At 48.5% G+C, this 26,084-nt stretch overlaps 1 protein-coding gene across 2 annotated transcripts in view; it reads right to left on the bottom strand.

The window, feature by feature from the left end:
• TBKBP1 (TBK1 binding protein 1) overlaps window positions 1–26,084 on the bottom strand; it is a 348,794-nt gene that overhangs the window by 17,110 nt on the left and 305,600 nt on the right. For both annotated transcript variants that reach the window (XM_069634656.1, XM_069634657.1), the window contains exons 8-9: window positions 4,725–4,843; window positions 659–1,383 (exon numbers count right to left, since the gene is read on the bottom strand). In XM_069634656.1, coding sequence (XP_069490757.1) covers window positions 659–1,383; window positions 4,725–4,843 — 844 coding nt within the window. The remainder of the gene's footprint in view (window positions 1–658; window positions 1,384–4,724; window positions 4,844–26,084) is intronic.

A 26,084-nucleotide genomic window follows, 5' to 3' on the forward strand; every position in this document is an offset into this window, starting at 1 on the left:
CATCTTGACAATGGACAGATTCCGCTTTGAGTGTCGGGAGACACATCCGATTCTGTGTGCTTCAACCTCGCCATCCTCTTCATCCTCCTGCACTAGGATCTCTCTCTCTATTGGGGATTCATTTGGTCAAGAACCAATTAATGTGCCACAAAGTTGTAGCAAACTACAAAAAAGTATGAAGGAAACCGCTACACCTTAAGACAGGTGGGAAAACATTCTATTCTACCAATACCATCTGCTGACCTCATCCAACCTCAGTTTGTCCCCCTCGTGGAGCCTCCATTGACTGACCTGGCAAGATCCATGGGGTCCTTAGGTAGGGGTTTATTCCGGCTCGAGAACCCACTGGGCGACACGAACAACAAGACAACAAAGGCACAACAACGGACAAAGACTTCACCGACTAACCCATCCAATCACAAAATAATCACACACCTGCAAGACACCACTGGAAAAGTCTCCAATGCCAAACTATCATCACAGCAGATCAGAGACTGTCACTGCCTCAGCTCACAAGCACTTGGACTTCAATGTACCAGCCAATCCCACCCAAACTGCCGGCTCAGACAAATCCTTACATAAAAGCCACCCAGCTCTTCAACTATAAGACTCTAGGCTTAAATCCTAAGTAACCAGTTGCTTGTAGCCATACACTCACATTGATGGACGGCCAGGACTGCGCATGCTCTGCTCTGGAGTAGGAATCTGCTATCCGGTGATTGGGAATTGGGAAGCCGGCACAAAACGAGGCACATCGGATTGCTCCCCCATCAGGGCTGGGGGGGCTTGGGCCCGTCCAATCATCGTCATCAGAGGACTGCTTGTCAAAGGGCAGGTTTTCTTCAAAGAGTTCTCTAGGGCTTGGAGGGCCGCTCAGGCTTTCGATGTAAACTTCGTTGTAGGAGGGGTGCTTTGGTAGACTCGGGGCATCAGGGCTCAGCCACAAGGAGTGGGTTTGCTGGTACCGGCCTGCATCTGCCACCTCTGAATAGCTACGTCGGCCCTGAAAACTGGCCTTGATGTGGTGAGTCGACGGCTTGGAGTAGCCAAGCTCTATGATGCTCCGGTCGATGCCACCCGCAGACCGGTGCTGGAGGGTGGGTGACTGGCAGAAGGATGAGGGAGAGCCACGTAGCATGACCGGTGAATGGCACAGTGGGGCTGGAGACCTGCGCTGCTGGATAGGGGACTGGCACTGGGGCGCTGGAGACCTGCGTTGCTGGGCGGGAGACTGGCACTGTGGCACTGGAGATCTCCGCTGCTGTGCAGGAGACTGTGGCCCAGGAGACCGCCTTTGCTGGGCAGGAGACTGGCACTGCGGTGCTGGAGACAGCCGCTGTGCCCCTGGGGAGTGGCGCTGCAGTGCAGGAGAATGCCTCTGGCCTAAAAGGAAACAGAACAGAACCATTTAGAAACAAAAAGGTGTGCAGCAACAACCACTGCGCAAGGGCAGCGGAACGACAGGTTATTTGAAGGAAACGTTACCTCCTGCTATATTCCCCCACCCCACACACAGCCAATCCTAGCCCTGTGGTGGAGACTCTGCCAGTGATGTATCACTGCCTTATTTACAAAATGCATAATACAGAATACATCTGGCACAGATGCACCTATGCAGCTGGCAACGCCCTTTCAACACGGGTTACTCTATGTTGGAGGATTTGTGAGATAGCATGACATGCTGCCAAGAACCCTGTGTCAGGATCCATCTAGCCAGAAGAACAGTCCGTAAGTAAAGGCTAGAGATGTTTTGCTGCATTTTGTTTCTGAAAGGACACCCTCAGGGATTTGAAGGCAATGCTTGGGATGTTGATGGATAATCTGGCAATCACCCGACCATTCAAGTGAGGAATAAGTGATACTGTAACCACCCCACTACCACCAATGAATGGCCTGGTTCTGAGGTTCCACTTCCCCTTCAGCAGGTACATCCTTACTCCCTGAGCCTTACACTCCACCTTCACGTTGTCTTGTCCTCCCTGCAGCATTCACTGCAGGTACACTCCCAACTTCCATCGCAGGCTATATGCAAAACTCACTGAAGCTTCCTTCCAATTTCCCCCTGCAAGCAGCAATCTTGCCAGAGCCTGCCTTCAGGCCATCTTTCATCCAACCCTGCTGGGGAAACCAGAATATGGCTGCTCATTTCCATGCGCCCTGCCCAGCATGAAGCACACACTGAGGCATCCCAACGCGCCGCCCCTTCTACCTACACATTCCTGCAGGCAGGACTCCCAGCAAGCACTGTCCCGTTCTACAATACAGGCAGCATTGACTGATGCACACCTTCTATGCAACTTTGCATTCAACACCTTGCGGGCCCCACCCTGGACACCATTCACTGTAGGGCCCCATCCCATCTAACCCTGAAGACAGCACCCATCCTCAAAACCCCTCTCATCACAGTAGGCATGCAGCACTCACTGATGAGGCAGCCTTGCAGGTGGTCTGATAACCCATGAAAGAGGCAGCAATGGGGGAGTTGCCTCACATACTAGCCTGCATGCATTATTTACTGCAGGGCTTCTCCTGTCTCACCCTGCAGACAGCCTTCAGTGCGGGATACCACCCATCCCACCCCAGAGGCTGGGGCACCACTTATCCTATCATGAAGCAGTACTCAGTTCCCTTCCAACCAACCCGGCAGGCAGCAGCCACGGCCAAAGCATCCGAGCAGGTCCTGAAGCAGTACTCAGTCCTCTTCCAACCGACCCGGCAGGCAGCAGCCACGGCCAAAGCATCCGAGCAGGTTCTGAAGCAGTACGCAGTCCCCTTCCAACCGACCCGGCAGGCAGCAGCCACGGCCAAAGCATCCGAGCAGGTCCTGAAGCAGTACTCAGTCCCCTTCCAACCAACCCGGCAGGCAGCAGCCACGGCCAAAGCATCCGAGCAGGTCCTGAAGCAGTACTCAGTCCCCTTCCAACCAACCCAGCAGGCAGCAGCCACGGCCAAAGCATCCGAGCAGGTTTTGAAGCAGTACTCAGTCCCCTTCCAACCAACCCAGCAGGCAGCAGCCACGGCCAAAGTATCCGAGCAGGTCCTTAAGCAGTACTCAGTCCCCTTCCAACCAACGCAGCAGGCAGCAGCCACGACCAAAGCATCCGAACAGGTCCTGAAGCAGTACTCAGTCCCATTCCAAGCAACCCAGCAGGCAGCAGCCACGGCCAACTCATCTGAGCAGGTCCTGAAGCAGTACTCAGTCCCCTTCCAACCAACCCAGCAGGCACCAGCCACGGCCGGAGTATCGGAGCAGGTCCTTAAGCAGTACTCAGTCCCCTTCCAACCAACCCAGTAGCCACGGCCAACGCATCTGAGCAGGTCCTTAAGCAGTACTCAGTCCCCTTCCAACCAACCCAGCAGGCAGCAGCCACGGCCAAAGCATCCGAGCAGGTCCTGAAGCAGTACTCAGTCCCCTTCCAACCAACCCAGCAGGCCCCAGCCACGGCCAGAGTATCCGAGCAGGTCCTTATGAAGTACTCAGTCCCCTTCCAACCCACCCAGCAGGCAGCAGCCACGGCCAAAGCATCCGAGCAGGTCCTGAAGCAGTACTCAGTCCCCTTCCAACCAACCCAGCAGGCAGCAGCCACGGCCAACGCATCTGAGCGGGTCCTGAAGCAGTACCCCAGTCCCCTTCCAACCAACCCAGCAGGCACCAGCCACGGCCGGAGTATCAGAGCAGGTCCTTAAGCAGTACTCAGTCCCCTTCCAACCAACCCAGTAGCCACGGCCAACGCATCTGAGCAGGTCCTTAAGCAGTACTCAGTCCCCTTCCAACCAACCCAGCAGGCAGCAGCCACGGCCAAAGCATCCGAGCAGGTCCTGAAGCAGTACTCAGTCCCCTTCCAACCAACCCAGCAGGCCCCAGCCACGGCCAGAGTATCCGAGCAGGTCCTTATGAAGTACTCAGTCCCCTTCCAACCAACCCAGCAGGCAGCAGCCACGGCCAAAGCATCCGAGCAGGTCTTGAAGCAGTACTCAGTCCCCTTCCAACCAACCCAGCAGGAAGGAGCCACGGCCAACGCATCTGAGCAGGTCATGAAGCAGTACTCAGTCCCCTTCCAACCAACCCAGCAGGCAGCAGCCACGGCCAACGCATCTGAGCGGGTCCTGAAGCAGTACCCCAGTCCCCTTCCAACCAAACCAGCAGGCAGAAGCCACAGCCAAAGCATCTGAGCAGGTCCTGAAGCAGTACTCCATACCCTTCCAACCAACCCAGCAGGCAGCAGCCACGGCCAACGCATCTGAGCAGGTCTTGAAGCAGTACTCAGTCCCCTTCCAACCAACCCAGCAGGTAGCAGCCACGGCCAAAGCATCCAAGCAGGTCCTGAAGCAGTACTCAGTCCCCTTCCAACCAACCCAGCAGGCAGCAGCCACGGCCAACGCATCTGAGCATGTCCTGAAGCAGTACTCAGGCCCCTTACAACCAACCCAGCAGGCAGCAGGCACGGCCAACGCATCTGAGCAGGTCCTGAAGCAGTGCTCAGGTCCCTTACAACCAACCCAGCAGGCAGCACGCACAGCAGCCAAACCATCTGAGCAGGTCCCCGAATACCCACCCGGCAGACAGCACTGAATGCAGCATGTTCCTATATCACTATGCAATGAGACCTTACAATTCCTTCACCTCATCCTCTCTAGCATGTAGCAATAACTACCAATGCCCCCCCACAGTTATCTTGGACCTCGCCCTAGTGACAGCACGGCCCTGCATACACAATACTCACTCGTATTTCCGTTCTGCTCCTGAAGTAGCGTCCTTAAGATTTGGCCCTGCAGCGAGCTCAGGGTGCGGAGTCTGCTGAGCTCCTCCGTCAGCTCTGTGTAGGCCAGAGCCAGATTCACTCTAACAAAACAAAAAGACAAGACGCAAAAGTCAGCGCTTTGCCATGGCAGCTGGGGGCAATTGGATCAATAAGGTGGAAAAAAGATTTCCAAGCAATGGATTCACAGTTTTCTGGTCTGTGCTGGCTTTCATACTTTAAAAGCAATGGTAAACCGATAGAGAGGAGGGGAGGCTCACAAGCATCGCAGGTACTCAACAAATCAGGCAGAGATCTTCCACCAACTTGAACGCAAATCTATCAAGTGTAAGTTACTAAAAACAAGAGCAAAAACAAGAGCTTCTCCAATGAGAAGCAAACGCTCCACCAAATCATATGGAGAAAATACTTAACTAATGAGCATAAGACTCTGCAATGTGCCAAGATTCTTCAGCCAATCAGCGGCCAAGTTGCTTGTCGGCAAGGGATTTTAAACCATGGAGCTTGCGGGCTGTGGCTCTCCTGCGTTGAGGGTGTCTTCCATGAATAAGCAAGAAACTCTCCTTTATGTGAGAATGCCACAAAACCCTGCTTCCCACATTAACATCTGAGAGGAAGATTTTTCCCCTTACTTGTTCCCTGTTTTGGCGGGAGGAGAAGGGGGGCATCAGGGCAGTTTAGACTATTAGCTTTCCCATGGAAAGGGCAAGTCGCTTGAGACGGGGAGTGGAAAATGTGTTGGGCTCTGAGGACCGCCTCTACTCCTTTGTAAAAGACAGGCCCTTGATGAGATTTAGGCAGTCATTCAGAATGACAGCCCAGCCATGTTCCCCTTTCATTGATTGTACATAGCCCTTCACACACAGCCCTGCAACAATATAAATGAAAGCACAAACTATAAAAAAAGACAAATATCACTGATTAGGAATTATCAAAAAGTGTCTGTAAGAGATGCATGGACCATGATCTAGGTGAACCCTTGGCATTTGTTGGCGCAGATGCGTCCCGCAACCACATCTCTTGAGGTAGGCGAGATCTCGCCCAAATCCTTGATGTTCTAACTGGGCTAATTCTAAAAAGTTCTGCAGGGCAGGGCCTCACATTAAAATGACAAATAATGGAGGGGGGTGGCACGGTTATCCACAGTACTTTGCAGAAACACTTCAGTATCAGTGCGCCCTTTAACTTTGCGGCAGTGTAAGGATTTCAGAGCAGCGGAAGCGTGATCTTAGCATTTTAACCGACTATGCACTGCACCCTGTAAAGCAATGGGAGCCACTGCTTAAACGTGGCAACTTTGTCAAGTAGATGCCCTTGGTAGCATGAGTGGCCTTGCTGTGGAACCCCTCAAGAGGCCCCAGACACAAGAACATAAAGGGCATTCCTTCGATGTTCTTATCCAGAATCCGACTAAGGTGAAAACTAAAGTATTTCAACTAGATTGGATTAAGACAAAAGAGAAATGTATGGCTACTATGACTTTAGGAATAATCCCTTCTCACATAAGAGATTTAGCATGTTAGAACCTTACCTACAAAGAGCTCCCTCTTTATCGCATCGCTTAGATTTTATGCAATTAAGATTTCACTTGTGGCTAACTAAAGACATTCAAGCCAAACGAAAATGTATTCAACAACATGAAAATGTATGTCGGTTTTGCCAAAGCATAGACCAGCCGGAAACATTGCATCTTTTATTTATTGATTGTAAAAATCTGATTGCAATTCGCATACAATATCTGAAAACTCCTGTTCAAAAGGTATAGGAATTTATCGCCGGAATTGTTATGGCAGATAATATTCTGTGGAAGTATAACTTCCCTTAGACTTGGGACAATTAGATTCTTGAATGCTTTGAAACTTGAGGATTAAGTCTGAACAGCTGAGCTATGGCAATGTTCTTCTATTCATTATGACAGTCATTTGGGTTTTGCATGTAATATGTACAAATCTGCTTCTGCTATCATGCAGTTTGACAAAGAAATCCAATGAATTACCGGTGGTCTTGTAGATAAAAAGTGGAATGATACTTATTTTTCGATGGTGTGAGAAAATGTTGATGAATCTTACTTTTGAGTAGAATCAACTAAGAAAATGAAATATGTTATTTTATGTTCGCGATGAGCAGCTTTTTAGGAAGATTCTTATTTTAAGAAATGTGGTTATATTTGTTTTTAATCTTTCCTATATTATTTAAGGTGTTTAATTATTGTAAAGTTGATGTATGTCAGCTAAATCAATAAATGGAAAAATAAAGGAAATAAGTGGCATCATGACCTGGCTTAGGGAAGTGAGGCCCAGAAAATCAGGCCCAACAAGCCTGTTATTTATAAAGATACATCTTTCATTGATTAGACACTACAATCGTTACAAGACCACCGTCTACACAAACAAAGACAACCTAATCATTCATCTTCAGATTCAAAATCACTTAAATGTCCGGAATAGGGTATATATAGCAAATGGACAGGATGGTCAGGCGCATATCTCGCAGACTCAACTCCCCAGTGCCAAAAATGTTCGAAAACTGCGAAGCTGAGCCCGGAAGTCTCCACTGAACTGAAGGTGCCATCTCCCCAGATGTGGGGCATACTCCACCAGCAGAACAGCACCAGCTATGGCCCACACGCCCCTGGGGGTCAAGCCCCACAGTCTCTGCCGATGCCCCAGACACATGATACTGGGTGTCCATCTTCTGGATCCCCAATCTCACACTCTAGAGGTCAGCAGGTGGGCTCATGTAGATGCAGAGGAAGCTACAGTGAAGGATGAGCGAGGGAGGAAAGGTCAGGTCAGTCCCCCGTGCAGGTGTGACCTTCGTGACAACCTTCAACACTTTTTTCCACGACAAATCTCCAATACTGAATCAAGGAAACTGACTGCTTATGTTAATTCTCACACAGGTGTGAAAGGATGGGAATGCTGGAGGGAAACTGTTCAGATATTTCCAATGCTAGGAAACATTATCAGCGGATGGAAAAAAAACATTGATGAGTGGTTCGGGCAATGCCGAATCATGACCAAGCTGCAAGCACCACTACTCATGTACTTGTTAATTATATAGCGGCGTTAGGTCAGGCACCACCAGTTTAATACGGTTCCATGTGTTAAAATCTCTGCATAAATGGCAGTTTACACAAAAAATCTCGGCATATTGGGGGTGATTTTGCTACTACAATCCATGTAATGGATTGTGGGGGACACCCATGCAACCCCCGGAACCATTATACCATTTAAGGGGGTGTGGGGGACACCCCCGCAACCGCTGCTGCCTTTAAATGGTATAATTGGTACACCTTTACCGGGTGAAACCACAGCATTTTTGCTGAAATTTTGTTACTGCACACCTTTAATACGACTGCCTTAGTACATGTGTACAACTATTGCAATGCGATGCTGGGGTGTTCTAGTGAAGCACTCTTGCCAGCCTCACTCCTCCCGGAGCAGAGACACGGAAGAAGGGGTGGCGTTGGGCTGTGACCCATGGCATGCTGGGAAGCTGCTTCTGGCCTTGGTGGCGCTGAAAACAATAGTGTAACTAAGTGCTATGTGAAGAGTCACTGGGATTTTCTAGGTACTGATTAGTCTGAAGGATTGGGGCAAAAGTGAAAAAGAAGTGACAAGATGGGATGAAAAGAGGATAGCCGTGATGATGTCATGATAAATGCGCGCCTTTTTTTAACCCCCGAGCACGTAAGAAATACGCAAGACTTTTTTTTGTTTTAAAGGCTTTGCTTTTGTTTCCCTTTCTCCCCTTTGGCTGCAACCTCCAGGTACCCTCTTCTGGCTTAATGTTTCTCATTGGCTAGAAAAGATGATCTCTGAACAGGTCTCCGCATCTGTTGCTCCGCTTGGACTTTAGAACTGTATATACGATGTAAGGAGGGGAGTTATTGTGCTGTAGTCTAGTCCTTGCATATTTTGGCTCGATTCCACTATATCGTAACTGTAGTATTTGTTAGGGAGAATTCTCTGGTTAGGCTGAATTTCCTAACCTAGTGAGTCCCCCAGCAGCTTTGCTGGATTTCTGGAGTTTGTTTTTTTCTCCGGCCAAGAGTGAGACTCTTTTTCTCCCACTCTTGGACATGATTTGTGGTGTTCCTTTGAATGTTAATGTGTTTCATGGGCTATGGGGTCTTTTTCTCCATAGGGTCTCATATGTTTTTTTCTATGTGTGTTACACCGCACCCTCCGTGCAGTAACACCGGGGTGTCATAGTGACCCCCCAACATAGACTCCATACCCTGGGACTGACTACTGTCTCCCAGGGCATGTAAAGTCACCATTGGCTTTACTACTCCCAAATTACTAACAGAACCGGTACAAACCATCATATTGTGGACGTACTGGTAGGGGCAATTTGATTGCCCCTGGGTCTGTTGTTCGAGGGGGCACTGTCCCATCCCCCCTCGTCGAGTTTTGGATGGTGGCAGTGGATACTACTTTTTATATTCAACCGCGAATATATCTCTATCGGATTTTCCCATTGTTCGAGGCTAATACTTTTTTAACATAGCATCTAACATACTGCCGGTTTATTTATTTAATATTAATTCACCGGTTGGTATTTTCTGCCAAAACTTGGTTTTAAAATGGCGTTTGTGTTCGCCTCTGTAACTCCAAACCAAAGGTCGAGCCCTTTGTTCCACTTTTGGCGGGCTTCTACACAGAAGCCCTCCAAAGTGGTGCCACTCTGTCTGGGTACCACAGGGGGTGTGGGAGGGGGTTTAGGCACCCTGGACTGAGTTGCCGTGGCAACTCAAGTCGCACTCTTGTGTGATTGGCCCAAGTGGTGATCCGGCCGGCTCACCACTTAGCATGTTTGATTGACAGCTAGGCTGAATGAATGGGGGTTTCTTGCATAAAAGCAGGGCTTTTGGGACTGGAACCTCAGAAGTCGCCACAGGACCTGAAAATCCGACGAGAGAGAAGCTGAGCCGACCTGCTACGACGACACCACCGGTGGAGCCCTGCTGAACCGACTCACCACTTCCCAACGACAGAGGAGGTCTCCCGGCTGGAGAGTCTTCTTCCCTTGACTGGTGGGCACAACCAGTTTACCTTCTTTGCTCGCATCCCAGGACGTCTCGTGGCCAAATTGCCCGTGCCAAGCACCTCGGCAACCGGATAGCCACTTACCACTGGACCGCGAATAAAAGGACCGCTCCTTTTAATTGAGAACTCCGCGGCTGGTTTCTTCCCTGGCAGTGCAACGGACTCCTGTTTTCCTCCCCGACGAGATCCTCTCTTCCCCCGGACGAAGCACCGACTTGCACCAGCTGCCAGGAACTGCCGCCGCTGGAGCGTTCTCACCATTTTGAGGTACTGTTTCCGCCAGGCCTCGCTTTCTAAAGATTGCTACAAGGTAACAATAATCCCTTAACCTTCTGGACTGGGCTGGCTGCCTTGACCATCTAACTGGTCCCTTTCTGTTGGTCCAACTCTTTCTGAAAAGTTTGAGAGACTTTTGGGCACTTTCAACCGTGTGACCTTGGACACATTTCGTCCGGAGCCTCTTAAAGTGGGTCCGGCCTTGTTAACTTTGACTTTACGGTTTTAATCTGCCTTCTCCTACTGTGTTCTTCCGAAAGTGTTGGGATCTGTTTCTATCTTTGCTCTGCCTTTCTCTCCCTTTTTAACCGATTGATTAGAGTGCCATCTTCGTTAAGCGCTCACCGCTGTCTGAAAATAAGTGTTGCTTTACTTAAGACTTGTCTAATAATCGTTGAAGGGAGTGTATATCTTTTAGTGACCTTGTTTTTGAACTGCTTAATATTGGTGCCAGTGTGTTTAAATAGATGTGTTTTTAAATAAATAATTATATCTCTTTTACACCAAGTTCTGGTCGGTGATTGCTTGTTGTACTGTGTTCTTTTGACCTATTGTGGATACTCTGTATACTGCCTAACTCTTCTTGAGAGAAGTCTGACTGCTCAGCCACAGCTACCAGGTAAATCTGGGTGGTACAGACTGCTACCAATTGGGTTTACTGCCAACCACCTGTAGTCTTAAATGTTTTGCAGTGGTCCCAGAGGGAACTGCACAGGTTTCTGCCTAACAGTATTTTAAAGGCAACACAGAGAATCAACCTTTATGTTGGCAGTGTCCACTTTGGATGACCGGAAGCCATGCATTGGCGTCATACCTGCCTAATCTCCGGAATTTTTCCGGAGACTCCGGAATTTTAGGCATTTCTCTGGGTCTCCGGAAAAGACCCTGCAATCTCAGGAATTTTGTCGTTCTTTCCGGGTCCCGTCATATTCTCCACCTGATCGGTGGAGAAGTGGGCGGGACCTGGAAACAGCGTGAAATGTTCATGCCCACTGCCTGCACTACTAGATGAGGCCGCTGCTGGCGGCCAGCATTCACTGACTTTTTCTTTCCTTTGCCTCAATGCGACCACCGACTGCCGTAATAATACTGCTGTCAATCCATGTCATTTGATTGAAAGCAGCATTATTTCGGATGTAGCGCCGCCTTCATTTTGCTTACTATAGCATTGAAAATCATTCAATGCTATAGTAGCAAAATGAAGGCGGCGGCGCCGCCACCGTAATAATCTCCTGGTGTATAACATTGCACATATTCTTCACCACTATTAGTCGTCGAGGCAAAATGCCTCTAACGTGGAGTAAAAGTATAATACTAGCAATGCACACCAGGGAGATCACAAGATGCCTGCTACTGTATATTATTAGCCATGCTAGATGCACCAGCTAAAGTATTTGACAGAATTGTTGGCTGAAATTTGACAGGTGGGCGGAGCGTGTGGGCAGGGCCATGTGCAAATGGGCGGAGTCTCGTGTGGCTGTGGGCGGGGCATACCTCAGGAATTTTGATTTTCAAATGTAGGCAGGTATGAGTGGCGTCAAACCACGATCTGGCAAACTGCGTCCCGATGAAAAGTAGCTGTGGCCCAAATGATCCTACAGAACTTTTTTCATAAACATTACATTTGTACTGTTGGCAAATAATTTGGTTGGGAATGTTGTAGTCTGTTCTATGATTTTCTAAGTAACGCCATTTTAGTAGCTGAAGTTCTTTTAGTCATGACTCCTTTCGTGTACGCCTAGAGACACGCCCTGCCACTCCTTTCGTGTACGCTCAGAGACACGCCCTGCCACTCCTTTCATGTACGCCCAGTGACACGCCCTGCCACTCCTTTCGTGTATGCCCAGAGACACGCCCTGCCACTCCTTTCGTGTATGCCTAGAGACACGCCCTGCCCCTCCTTTCGTGTACGCCTAGAGACACGCCCTGCCACTCCTTTCGTGTACGCTCAGAGACACGCCCTGCCACCCCTTTCATGTACGCCCAGAGACACGCCCTTCGTGTACGCCCAGTGACACGCCCTGCCACTCCTTTCGTGTATGCCCAGAGACACGCCCTGCCACTCCTTTCGTGTATGCCCAGTGACACGCCCTGCCACTCCTTTCATGTACGGCCAGAGACACGCCCTGCCACTCCTTTCGTGTACGCCTAGAGACACGCCCTGCCACTCCTTTCGTGTACGCTCAGAGACACGCCCTGCCACTCCTTTCATGTACGCCCAGAGACACGCCCTTCGTGTACGCCCAGTGACACGCCCTGCCACTCCTTTCGTGTATGCCCAGAGACACGCCCTGCCACTCCTTTCGTGTATGCCCAGTGACACGCCCTGCAACTCCTTTCGTGTGCGCCCAGAAACACGCCCTGCCACTCCTTTCGTGTATGCCCATGACACGCCCTGCCACTCCTTTCGTGTATGCCCAGTGACACGCCCTGCAACTCCTTTCGTGTGCGCCCAGAAACACGCCCTGCAACTCCTTTCGTGTGCGCCCAGACACGCCCTTCGTGTATGCCCAGAGACACGCCCTGCCACTCCTTTCGTGTATGCCCATGACACGCCCTGCCACTCCTTTCGTGTATGCCCAGTGACACGCCCTGCAACTCCTTTCGTGTGCGCCCAGAAACACGCCCTGCCACTCCTTTTGCTTTTCCACCCTTCCAGGTCACCCGCCCATCATGCGCCCATTCCCTTCCTTGCCCAATCTTCTTTCAGTCCTTTTTTTAAAAATACTGGATTATCAGGGAAACCGCACCCCATTCCTTCCATTCATTCACATCAATTGTCTGTCACCCTTGAGATGGCCATGCCTTCCCCACCCCTCCCCACTTCCATCCTTTCCCTTCATTTTCATTTGGTGTGCACTTCTACACTCCCACCCCCATCAGGATTATTTGTTTTAAGTGGGTTATTTATAATGGGCTTTTTTCTGCTGTCCCTTTTTTGGCTGCCATACGTGATCTGCACCTTTGAGTAGGGCAACCTGTCTACTTCCTGGGAGTGTCCGGTGATGCAGAAAGCAAAGGCCCTTTCCTCCCCAAGGACGAGAGTGCTGAAAACTGGCCAGCGAACCCATGGCTAGAAGAAGACGATCTCCCAATCACTGATCGCTCCACTCAGCCAGTGGTGGAAGTGAGCTGGAATGGTCGGGAGCGGTGATCCACTACTTTGATTTTTCACTGTTAACAGCTCCACCACTTTTTGCAACCATTTTCACCATTCCCGGAACTGTTCTTTGTGAAGTTAAAGTACACTTCACCACCGGATACTAGTTACAGCTAAATTGAAATCTATTTCAACTCAATTGGCTGTCAACCAGCATGACTGCAACCCTTGAAAAATGTGTTGCACAGTGCTCATTTCCTTCCTATTGTGTCCCCCGCCGGAGTCACAGTTCCACTACTTTTTTGGTACATTTCTATCACTGCACTCGGCCCTATTTCTCCCACCCCGGAGATCCCCCTACCCTGCTCCCCAGGCCATCCCAGCTTCTCTGCTACTCATGCACCCTTCTTGTAACCCACTGGGTGCATCCACCTTGATCAGCACTCTGCTGCTTCACAGCTAGGTTCCTGCTTTTTAAATCGCACACATACATACATACAGGAATGGACAGTGAAAATCTATCATGAGCCCGTGCCTTTAACTAAACTCCAACAAACCCCACTACTGACATGGATCTTTGGGAAACACGCAGGGACAAATAAGAGTCCAAAACCAGGTACCCACGCAACAGGCAGCCTGGGTGCCTCTCTAGGTGTCTCAGAGGGTGATTGTCGGGTGTCTCTGTGGAGGAGGCAAGCTTCTCTGTAGCGAGGAGTCAAAAGTCTGAGGCATTTCTGCAGGGAGAGGGTTGATGTCTTCAGACAGGGAGTGTCTGTGGCATACACTGTGAGTTGTCTGCTATCAAGAGTCTCTGTGGGGGAGTTCTGGAGTTCTCTGGATGGGAGTCTGGTTCTACGCCATTACGGGTGATGGGAATTCTCTAGTGTCAAGGTTTTATTAATAGGAGAATGTGTGCTCTCTAGGCGTCAAGGTTGGTTATGTCCAAGCTTCCCTGTGGATGCCAGATCTTGCTGGGTGCATGCCTGTAAATTGCTCTCAGTTATTAGGAGCAGATGACATGCACAAATTATTCAGCAGCTTTAACAAGCAAGTCCAATGCTGGCCTGAAAGGTTATTTTGGTCATTTTGTAGGGCCAAGGTCTCCAAATTAGGACTTTTTTAAAGTGATTGTCTGGCATCTATTGAGAAAAGAGTTGCATTTTTCGAGTAAAGTTTCTCAGCTGAAAGATGTAAACACGATACTTGCCGACAGCGGCGTTGCTGGGGGGGGGAGGGGGCTGAGGGGGCTATAGCCCCGGGTCTTTTGCCGGGTCTCAGATAGAGGCTCACGGGCTACAACCAAAAGGCTTTCTAGCCCCGGGTTCCGACAGTCCCAACATTAGCGTAGCCCTGGATCTTTTCCAGACCTAGCAACATCCCTGCTTGCCGATCAAACAAACACAATCAGCAGCCTGTTCTTGGTGTGCATATTTGAGCAAGTGCAAAACACATACACTTTGCAATGACCTTGAGTAAAAAATATCCTCCCCGCCCCTAGCCCCGGGCCTCACCAGGCGTACATCTTAGCCTCTGCGCTCGAATCAGGAAGTTGTGGTATCTCGGCCCGAGCCACCTCAGCTCAGCACAGCTCGGAGAGAGTGAGTGCTGCCTGGTCATGTACAGGGTGTGCCTCTATTCAGTGCTGCGTACTCCTGTAGCATCTTCCACCAACACAGCTGAGGTCAGAGAAAGAAGTGTGTGGAGTGATAGCATTTGCTAGAGTTGAATGCCATATTAAGGCAGCTGATTTTCTAGCCTCTGAAAGCTCAGAAAACATATCAAATTATTTAAGAGTGTTATAGAACGGTACATCAGGATCTGGCAACCTGCAACTCTGCAGATATTTTGGACTTCAACTCCCATTATCCCTCACCACTGACTATACTGACTAGGGCTGATGGGGAATTGATGGCAAACGTATCTACAGAACAGTAGACTACCAGCCCGTGTGATACACTATCGCCATGTGGCCACATTAGTAGGGCTTTGCACCAATAGATCCAAAGACACATTTCTAAGTGTACACTTCTAAGCAAAAACAAGATGGCACCCATTTGGAGGAGACTGGCACCACAGAGCTCAAGACAATTGGTCTAAATGGGAATGATAGTTGTGGGCTCACTGGATTGGATTGACCGGTTTGGTTTTTAGTGTGCGGGAAGACTAATGTGTATCTAGGGATTAAAAGGAGAAGCATACGGTGGAGGGTGGGGCGGGCGGTTGGGGTAGTTGCGATGATGACTTTGCATCACAGCTCTGTGCACTCAATCTAAGCTGATCACCAGCAACACAATGTCTAAGAATCACAATGGAGCTAGACACCCATAGGTAAGCAATTTCAGTCCCCTACGGAAATTAAGTTGGTAGAGGAGGCATGGTAAAATGTAGACCGGGACGACAGCTCAGCAAGGTAAGCACTGAGCTCAGAATTGGAGCCAGATCACAAGTCCTAACAAGTACACCTTTAATATGTACGCCTAGAACCTGAAGAAACCCAGCATTACGCTTCCTCTTTTCTCCCCACTAGCCATTTTTCTAACAGAGCCACCCAGAGCGACCACAAATAGTGTTAGAAGGGCACTATTCAAGACCACTTACATTACTAATAAAAACATAATGTTATCAGACCTCTAAACTGTTGTGGCCTCAATGAGTGAATAACGACTTCACGGATTGACTTGGGCTTCTGGGATGAACTACCCGGGTTGCGAAGGGTACCTGCTGCAGGAGAATGAGCCCAATCCTTTAAAGGGCCCTGTAGCATTGCAGTAGTTGGCTTGATCGGCAATTATTTGAAACACCTGGCAGGGCCACAATTTGCCACTCTCCGGACAGGCCTGTATGCTGTTAAACTACAGTGTTGACTAGGGCACTATAACATACTCCTAACATACTCTTAACATCACACAACACTCAAGATTTAGGGATGTAGGTGAGTTTGCTGACAGATCCTTCCATCTTGGGCCCTTCCTTTACATAAAGCCTGCATAGGGTGGTTCAGCCTCTGGACAAAATACAGAGACGAAAAATAACGGAAGAGCCCTCTCTACACCACAGCTAAAGGGGCGCGCAGGCACCAGCATTTAGCCCTCCAGAGCTTGCTCTCTACTCTCGGGAGGCTGAGTTAAGGGCTAGGCATCCCTGTTTGAGGCCCAGCAGACCAGGCCCCACCATATATGCAGATATGCCCCAACCCATGTCAGCACACACCGTGTCCTGCCCTCACAAGGCACGCTAGTATATGGCCGTAGGGTTCCATCTCGTCTCACATAGGACCAAACATGATTGCAATAAACTTAAGGATGAAATAGAAATGGGCAAGCTGGATGCTCAGCTCACCATCACTGAAGAAGGATCAACACGCAACTCAAAGCCATTGCACCAGGACACATTCTCTATGTGTACAAGATAAACGGTTCCATGTGTCATTTCATCGCCTGCCTGTTCATCCCCAGGCTTTATAACGTGCACATTCCATCGAATCTGCTCATTGTTTTTTTTTGGTGGAGGTACCCCCCAAACTTATTTTTTGCTATTGCCCACCCGCCCAAACGCTTATCTGCACTTTCCCACCCCCCCTAAAAAATTAGATGGGCACATTAGATGGAATGTGCACGTTAAAAAGCCTGGGGATGAACAGGCAGGCGATGAAAGGACATCGGACCAAAATAAACTAGGGGGTTAGGTTTAACCGAGTCCATAGGGTAGGATTCCAAAGAAAGCAAAACCTGGTCGGGCTTCCTTTAGGATTATGGGTCTCAGTCCTTTCCTGTGTTCCCAAACAGGCCTGACGTCTTAGAGAGAATGAGTCAAAAGCAGTCACTGGCGTGTATAGGGCCCCACATTTCTTTATTGAATGATGTAGCGTCTTCCTTGGCTCGTGATGCACGGGTCAGGACGTCACACTGGTTCTTCTGGATATCTTGATCACCCGTCACCACAACGCTGGTACCTTGCGTCATCTGAATAGGGTCAGGTATCAGACTTGCTCACAAATGTTGAAACCTGGGGTTACAAGGCTTCTTTTCCCCACAACAGTGGGCAGTCCCCGCTGGTTATTCTCCCTGGCTCTCACAAATATCGTAAAGCCTATACATCACAGTTATTCTTCTACTTAGTATTGGCCGTTTGGTGACTCCGATCTTCCCCTTTGTTCTCCCCTCACCTCCTTCATCATACTCTCTTCTCCCTTTTTCTTTCCTTTCTCTGCATCTCCTTGGCTCGATCCTCTGATCCCTCCTTTCCCCCTCTTGGCCACAACATCATGCTCTACTATGCAACTCCATGTTTTGATTCTTAACACCCACGTGTCCCGATCTTAATGTCCTTTTATACATGAGCGGGATTAGGGTGTGCATTTATAAGTGCCTGAGTGAAACCAGTTGAATGCACGCATGATGTGTGATTGGGAGCAGCGTCAGTGGACTACATTCCCCAGCTGTGATGTATCGGCCAATGAGCCACCCCAGGGCTTCACTGAAAGAGAACTAAAAGTCTGGCTCCATCACCTTGGAATTTAACAGTCCATTGCCCATGTCCTGGAAACTATAAATTTATTGCCGCCGCTTCTATCCTACGGCTTTGTAAGCCAAACTCAGCGTTTATGGGACCTCACGAATTGGGGCATACAAGGCCCATGGGCAATTTGGCTGCAGTGTCCACGACCCGTGGACTTTTTGGTAACTTGCTTTGACCATTTCCCCATTGGGCTCAGGAACACTCATGGGAGTGAGCGTATCAACTTGTTTCTCCTTCATAACATCAGAAATGTTCCTTAGTACAAATATATTTCTCAGGTCGCAGAAGTGTTAGTCCGTTGATATGGGTGACTCTACCCACAAGGCTGGGGGTGGCTTGAGAAGCCTGGGGGATTGTCCATGTACTGCACCCGGTTGCCTACATCCCGGATCACGATGTGTCCTGGCCAGCCGTGTAACCTTGCTCTGATCCACCAGCCTCCAATCCAGGGCACCTAACGTTTAGCACGCCAAATAAAGGGACATTCACTGCATCAATTTCATTATGAAAACCAGTTAAGGATACTTGCCTCCTCCATCATAGGGAGTCTTGGGTTATTTGCCCACTCTTTTCCCAACAGTTAATTGTCAATGGCAAGACTAAAGTGTTAACTAACAAGAGAGAGTCACTCAAATTCAAGGAGACCAGAGCCTTGTATCTCTAAGACTGTCACTCTCACCTAAAGACCCCTTTTTGGAACTCGTACATACTCATTTCTATTTATTTTCCCGTCTTGTCCCTAACCCCCTCATATCCACGTGTCTGTGGCTGATTGTTGCTGTGTTTCTGTGGCTGATTGTTGCTGTGTTTCTGTGGCTGATTGTTGCTGTGTTTCTGTGGCTGATTGTTGCTGTGTGTCTGTGGCTGATTGTTGCTGTGTGTCTGTGGCTGATTGTTGCTGTGTGTCTGTGGCTGATTGTTGCTGTGTTTCTGTGGCTGATTGTTGCTGTGTGTCTGTGGCTGATTGTTGCTGTGTGTCTGTGGCTGATTGTTGCTGTGTTTCTGTGGCTGATTGTTGCTGTGTTTCTGTGTGCATCTTCTTGTTTGCTTCAGGCACCAGCCTTCTTGATTTTTTCCAACCTTGTCTTTAGTATGTATTTTGGTGTCACACTATTTCCACTTCCCTTCTCACTGAAATGATGTGCAGTCGCGGCATCGCCTCCCTGGTGGCTCTCATCTTCTTTCGCATCCACACCTCTTCTCACCAACTTCCCCTCGCACTTTCTACATTGCAGTTTTTAATTGCATTTTCAAGTTAAATGCCTTTTTTTCGCCTCCCCATTCAGTCACTGGCTCTAAAATGTTCCCTCTTCTTCTAAATGTATCATTTTGTATTTTATATGGGCAATTGTGCAACAGTTTTCAAAGCTGCATTTTGCTACCAAAGATTTCACTGCAGTACATTTGCAGATAAGCTTGCCAACCAAAAATAATAAGTACGCTTTTTGAAAGTTAAAGGGCGGCAGGCACCTTTCAAAGCATGAAATGGCAAAACCAGAGTGATAGGAGGTTTGTGTCTCACGTGCAATGCCAAACTTTCAACAATCAACTACATTAGGGAACTTGGTACAGCATATATATGTGTACTCGGTGGCACTGCATTGAGATATGCCCTTCACTACAGTCTATTAGTACCCAACGAGGGACAGTGAGCTTGCAACAAGCGAGCACATTGGCCCTCGCCGGGTCATTAACAGCCCGACAAAGCCTTTGTCGCAGAACCGCTTGCAGCCGCGACCAGGTCGCCATGGAAAAGAAGGAAGGCACTACGTGTAGTCCCTGCTCCACATCCGTGGCGGGCATTTTTTTTTTGTTGCGCAATGCCGAAGGTGGCACGCAACTTTTTGAAAGTCACTATTATTTATTTTATTTATTTATTTGCATTTTTAAAGTGCTCACACAGCCCAGGGGCATTGAGGCGCTGTTACAGGATTATGTCTTAGTTGCGTATTTATAACACGCTTAATACCCAGACGTTTCTAAGCGTGTACCCCACAATCAAACCTGTGTTGCTTCGTGTCTTCTTGTTTCCAAGGCGAGCACGTTGCCGCTGGGCTATCCTCCCGGGGTCTAACGGGCCCGGATACTAATAGCAATAAGCCCCTCGCCAGGGAGAGGGGGCATCACCTGCCCTGGTAATGCCCCTTCGGCTTGTTTTTATTTGCTTAATTCAACCCCTGCACTCGCAGCACATTTATATTGCAAAATGTAGAGAACAATATGGAAATCTTAACTTTTCAGAAACAGCAGAAAAATGCAGTCTACGACATGAAAGAAGAGCTGGGACCGGTTTATAAATAAAAGCCGAAGGTGCGAGTAGGAGAATGAAGGGGTGTCACTGTGGTTTATAGTGTGCAGTATTGAGGTCGTAATCAAGATGGCCGCCAACAAAGTTCATAAAACCTTCGATATCTCTTATTTATGGACGGTTTTAATTTCTATGGACTCCTTTGAAAGTTATTTTAAGGCCTCAAAAAAGTGATCCTAAGAACATTTACTCTGAAGTCAATGGTGTTTCAAAAATGCTCATTTTTAGGCCTGAAAATAGGTTTCCAAAGAGACCTTAGAAATGAAGACCGGTCCGTAAATAACAAAGAGATTGACGATTTAATGAAGTTTGTTGGCCTCCAAGTTGATGGCGTCATAAATGCTACCGACCATGCACTAGAGAGTGACACTAGGGAAATCATCTATAACTCGTTTCTGATGCCAAAGCAATCCCACCTTTTCCTTAGCAAAGCTGCCAGGGAGTGCGCACGTTATTTCACTCATTAAGATTGGAGATGAAAGCTATTATATAAAGAATATGGAAAGCGTGTTTAGGAGGCAGATGCTTGACTCACACAGCAGCTGCTCTACAAACACAAACCCCAAACAAGCTGCAGGTGTCAGAGGAGGAAAAAAAAGCGAGAGAAAGGATGACAGCTCGGAGATTTAAACAGAGGGAAAACAAAAAACCCACACAGCCTTCACGCCCCACAATATTTACTAAGTGAATACGAAAGTTACTGGTGTGCTTTTTAAAATATTGGCTAGCGAGAGCAACGCCACGATTGAGCGCAGTCTGTTGAGCAGTATCTGCAGAGATGTTCGTGTCCGGTTCGAATCGAGGGCGAGGCGACTCCGCGCTTTATCCGGCTGTGGTTTATAAAAGGGGAGCCATTTGTGAGGATTATTTTTCAGGGTCAGCTGCAGCGGAGAAGTAGGATCTGGCCTGGTTAGGTTCACTCCCATGAGCAAACTAAACAACTTTACGGTGCTCTAGCTCACTCCTAGCACGTTCGAGAATAAGAAGCATCCTCCGAAGGTGGTGTGCATGGTCCCGATAAAAGATAAATCATAATCTGGCACGCACCTCCAAAATTCATCAGGAAGACACGCTGGACCCGATGTTGGTGGAAGCTTCCTTGGCAACTTTCGGACGCCCGGCACCAGGGAAACTACATGTCCCCGGCAGCCAAATCACCCGTCCACGCCATGACATGGTTCACAAAGTCAGTCAATGGTTGAGAGGGTATGCCTGAGCCGTGTAAGCTTTCATTGCACATGGAGCGTCGCTTCTCAACCAGCGTTCTGTCTTGTGTGGGCACCCTTTCTGTGTTTCTCCTTCAACTTCTGCTTGGATTCCTAGATTTCTGACCAGGTCAGTTCTGGAGGACTTCATCAAAAAGGAATGATGAAAAAGGTGCACAAATGCCCTAACCAGTCTCTAGGGCCCAAAACGGACCAAGGAGCCAGTTATTGGTTGATGGTACCTTGTTTCCAGTGGTTGGCGGGTCTATGGCATCGAACCGGTGCGAGCGGATCAGGTTAAGTTCAGGTACATTGAAACACGTGGGCCCAAGAAGCAAGTGGGCGTTGAGCAGGTTCAAATTGGGGTATCTCTGTGAGATTCAAACAGCGGCATTTGCTACGCAGGTCAGGGTGCTCACCAGGATCTGTTTGAGGTCAAGCCAGGTTGAGTCGAGTTGTACCTGCTGGGAAGGGTCAATGAGTGACGCTCCAGCGGTTTGAATTGGTGGGTGGAGATGGTTAAAATGTGGATCATGTTGCTCCAATGTGCTATTCTGCAAAGGGCAGTTTGAGGTGAAGTCGTGGCATAACCCTGGTTTGAGTCAGCAAGTGACTCTCCAGTGTTTCGAGTCGGGTCTGTGAGGAACCAGGAGGTGTCTCACCCGCTAGTCCCCGGGGTCTCCCTCTCAGGTGGCCAGGGCACAGCCATCGTCTTTGGATCCAAGCCCTGGGGGTGGACCAGTGCGTCAGGATCACCTGGGTGAGGGGTCCTCAGGAAGTGGGAGACCTTGTGGCAAGACGCAGTATCCCCCCCTATAATCCCTTTAACCAACAGGTAGGATATCTGGGGACTATGACCCCCCCATGTCCCTTACCTTAATGCATACTGCTACACAGACAGCCCGCTCTGGGAGAAAACAGACTAGTACTCGAACAATGTACCGGACATGTCCCATTACCATGGGCAGAGAGAGTCAGGCAATTGCCGTTAATGACTCGCACCTGATCTCCATTGAACATCCCCACACGGATAAAAAGCAGAGCACGAGAGCACACGGCAGAGCACATGAAGGAGCCGTTTCTTACAGGACACAGCTAAATCGATGGAGAAAGATAACAGGTCGAGGAGAGAGAGAAAGGAGGGAGATGCCCTTGAGCCTTTCGATGAGTGATTGTTTTACTCTTAAGGATTTGAAAGCAGCATGTGTGAAGCCAGGAAGTGAAGCAAGAGAATTCTATTCTGTGTGTCCAAGATACCCGGGCCCTCCTGCATGACTGGCCCAATCAGGGAGGAACAGCAGCTGCCGTGGTATCATCCTTGGCTCCCAGATCAAAGCCGAAAGCAGAACCTTCAACACAGCCGGTGAGTCGGGAGGAAATGTACAAGGCCAGTCTGTGTTTAAATGAAGGTTACGAGCGGCGACAATGTATCCTCAGAGAGCGAGCGTTGAGGTGTTTGATGAATGACGCAAGTAAAATACAGAAAGCTGATAAGTGTGTTGAACATTCTATGAGGGAAACAAAAGATACAAGTTTGCAGAGTGGTCCGGCACCACGTGGGTGCTCAATCGAAGGTCTCTGGCAAAAGGTGTCTTACAAAGAAACATAGCAGCGAAAACTTTGATATTTGAATAGCGACATTGCAAATGAAAATCTGATATGAGAAAATCGAAGTGGTCTTGGGAGGGTTTGAGAAAAATCCTTTGCATAATCGAAATTCTTCGATATAAGTGGACTACTCATTAAAGTGAACTCTACCAAGGCTCGAGCCCGGCTGAGGGAGGCCTATTGGATTGCAAGCCACAAGTGGGTGTGAGCCCGGATGAGGGAGACCTAATGTCCCTTTGAGTTGTCAAAAAGGGGTCAGAGACCAACTGAGGGAGACCCGTTGAGACACTGTGTAAGAAGAGGGTCCGAGCCCGGCTGAGGGAGACCTATTGTCCCTTTGAGTTGTCAAAAAGGGGTCTGAGACCAATCGAGGGAGACCGGTTGAGACATTGTGTAAGAAGACGGTCTGAGCCCGGCTGAGGGAGACCCAAAGTGAATGTTATACCTGAAAACGAAGGACAGTGAACTTTTGAGGAGAGAGAACCTTAAGTGTTGTTTTGGTAACCGTGGCATTCTGCAAAGGAGCGACTTGTGGAGAACAAGGGTCCTATTTGATTTTGAACTGCATCCTGGTGCTCAAAGAAGCTAGAGTGTGTGCCAAGCTCAAGTGTGTGACGGCTTGCCCCGTGCTGAAACGTGGGGAAGGGGAGTTTAACACTCATCTGTCCTGACATATTGTTTCTTGAACACTCTTTCTTTTGCATACACCATTTTCCCAGTATTAGCCTATTTGACCTAAAACATTTGACCTAATGACCAATTTGGTAATTTTTTGCATTGGTGATTTGGCCTTCGGGGCAATTTGGTCGCGTATATTGCAAAATCCCAACCCTGGAGAGCGGGGGTTGCAGGGGTGTCCTCCCCAGTTTTGATATTTTGCCATTTCAAGGGTGCAGGGGTGTCCCCCGCTTCCTTAAAAGTGGAAGCGGGGGACAAAAAAAAATGCATGTGTGTTTAAATTGGGCACAAGCAGATAAATTGCAGTCAGTTTGACACGAACAAAAGAAATTCAGTCAAACACACCCAAATCATTTTCCCACACCATTTGTATTTAGAAGTAAGGATTGGCAATAGGTTTATTGGTATAGGCCCTTTTTATTTCGACAAGACTCCACTAGGACTGTGTTATTTTTACTTTGATGGTTGTAGCTTGCTCCCATCCTTAGATTTAGGGTTAGATAGTCGTTCAATCAACCCGATGAAGTTCAATAAACACCCTTGAACTGTGATCACTTGTGTCTGTATTCACTGTTTGATACCATGCCTTACTTACAGGTCCTGGTATCGTCCTTGGCTCCCAGATCAAAGCCGAAAGCAGAACCTTCAACACAGCCGGTCAGTCGGGAGGAACTGTACAAGGCCAGTCTGTGTTTAAATGAAGGCTACAAGCGGCGACAATGTATCCTCAGAGAGCGAGCGTTGAGGTGTTTGATGAATGACGCAAGTAAAATACAGAAAGCTGATAAGTGTGTTGAACATTCTATGAGGGAAACAAAAGATACAAGTTTGCAGAGTGGTCCGGCACCACGTGGGTGCTCAATCAAAGGTCTCTAGCAAAAGGTGTCTTACAAAAAAACATAGCAGCACAAACTTTGATATTTGAATAGCGACATTGCAAATGAAAATTTGATATGAGAAAATCGAAGTGGTCTTGCGAGGGTCTGAGAAAAATCCTTTGCATAATCGAAATTCTTCGATATAAGTGGACTACTCATTAAAGTGAACTCTACCAAGGCTCGAGCCCAGCTGAGGGAGGCCTATTGGGGTTACAAGCCACAAGTGGGTCCGAGCCCGGATGAGGGAGACCTAATGTCCCTTCCAGTTGTCAAAAAGGGGTCAGAGACCAATCGAGGGAGACCCGTTGAGACATTGTGTAAGAAGAGGGTCCGAGCCCGGCTGAGGGAGACCCAAAGTGAATGTTATACCTGAAAACGAAGGACAGTGAACTTTTGAGGAGAGAGAACCTTAAGTGTTGTTTTGGTAACCCGTGGCATTCTGCAAAGGAGCGAGTTGTGGAGAACAAGGGTCCTATTTGATTTTGAACTGCATCCTGGTGCTCAAAGAAGCTAGAGTGTGTGCCAAGCTCAAGTGTGTGACGGCTTGCCCCGTGCTGAAACGTGGGGAAGGGGAGCTTAACACTCATCTGTCCTGACATATTGTTTCTTGAACACTCTTTCTTTTGCATACACCATTTTCCCAGTATTAGCCTATTTGACCTAAAGAATTTGACCTAATGACCAATTTGGTAATTTTCTGCATTGGTGATTTGGCCTTTGGGGCAATTTGGTCGAGTATATTGCAAAATCCCAACCCTGGAGAGCGGGGGTTGCAGGGGTGTCCCCTGCTCCCCAGTTTTGATATTTTGCCATTTCAAGGGTGCAGGGGTGTCCCCCGCTTCCTTAAAATTGGAACCGGGGGACAAAATAAAATGCATGTGTGTTTAAATTGGGCACAAGCAGATAAATTGCAGTCAGTTTGACGCGAACAAAAGAAATTCATTCAAACACACCCAAATCATTTTCCCACACCATTTGTATTTAGAAGTAAGGATTGGCAATAGGTTTATTGGTATAGGCCCTTTTTATTTCGACAAGACTCCACTAGGACTGTGTTATTTTTACTTTGATGGTTGTAGCTTGATCCCATCCTTAGATTTAGGGTTAGATAGTCGTTCAACCAACCCAATGAAGTTCAATAAACACCCTTGAACTGTGATCACTTGTGTCTGTATTCACTGTTTGATACCATGCCTTCCTTACAGAGGACTGGTTCAGCGAGGGCATGGTGCAGCATCGAGCGTGCTCAAGATTGAAGGTTCGGAGGAGTGCCGAAAAGCAGCACCGGCCGGATCCCTTAGCGTCTAATGCAGCTCGATGTCAATTGGACCTCTTGAGGTTGGGCTTACTCCGAGGGTCGACACCTCTGCATGTGAATATGTGGGGGGCTGAGATTGGCTATTTCTATTTGTTTCACCTGGTTTTCATTTATTTATTTTGGGGACAGACCCAACATTTAAAAGGCTGTTCAGCCATCTTGATTTACGCACATGCCATAGGAAAATCTGGTTTTCCTATGATGTCTGCACAGGCTTTCTGTGTGAGCGCCCATAGGAAAATCTGGTGTGATTCTGATGTATGTGTGGGCTTGCTGTACGAGCATCATAAGTAAATCTGGTGTGCCCCTGATGTCTGCGTTGGCTCGCTGTGCCAGTGCTGTACAAAAAGGTGAAGTGTGCTTGATGCCCAAGCGCATGGT

Source organism: Ambystoma mexicanum, chromosome 13, assembly GCF_040938575.1.
Source record: "Ambystoma mexicanum isolate Mex_15411 chromosome 13, UKY_AmexF1_1, whole genome shotgun sequence".
Lineage (NCBI taxonomy): Eukaryota > Metazoa > Chordata > Amphibia > Caudata > Ambystomatidae > Ambystoma > Ambystoma mexicanum.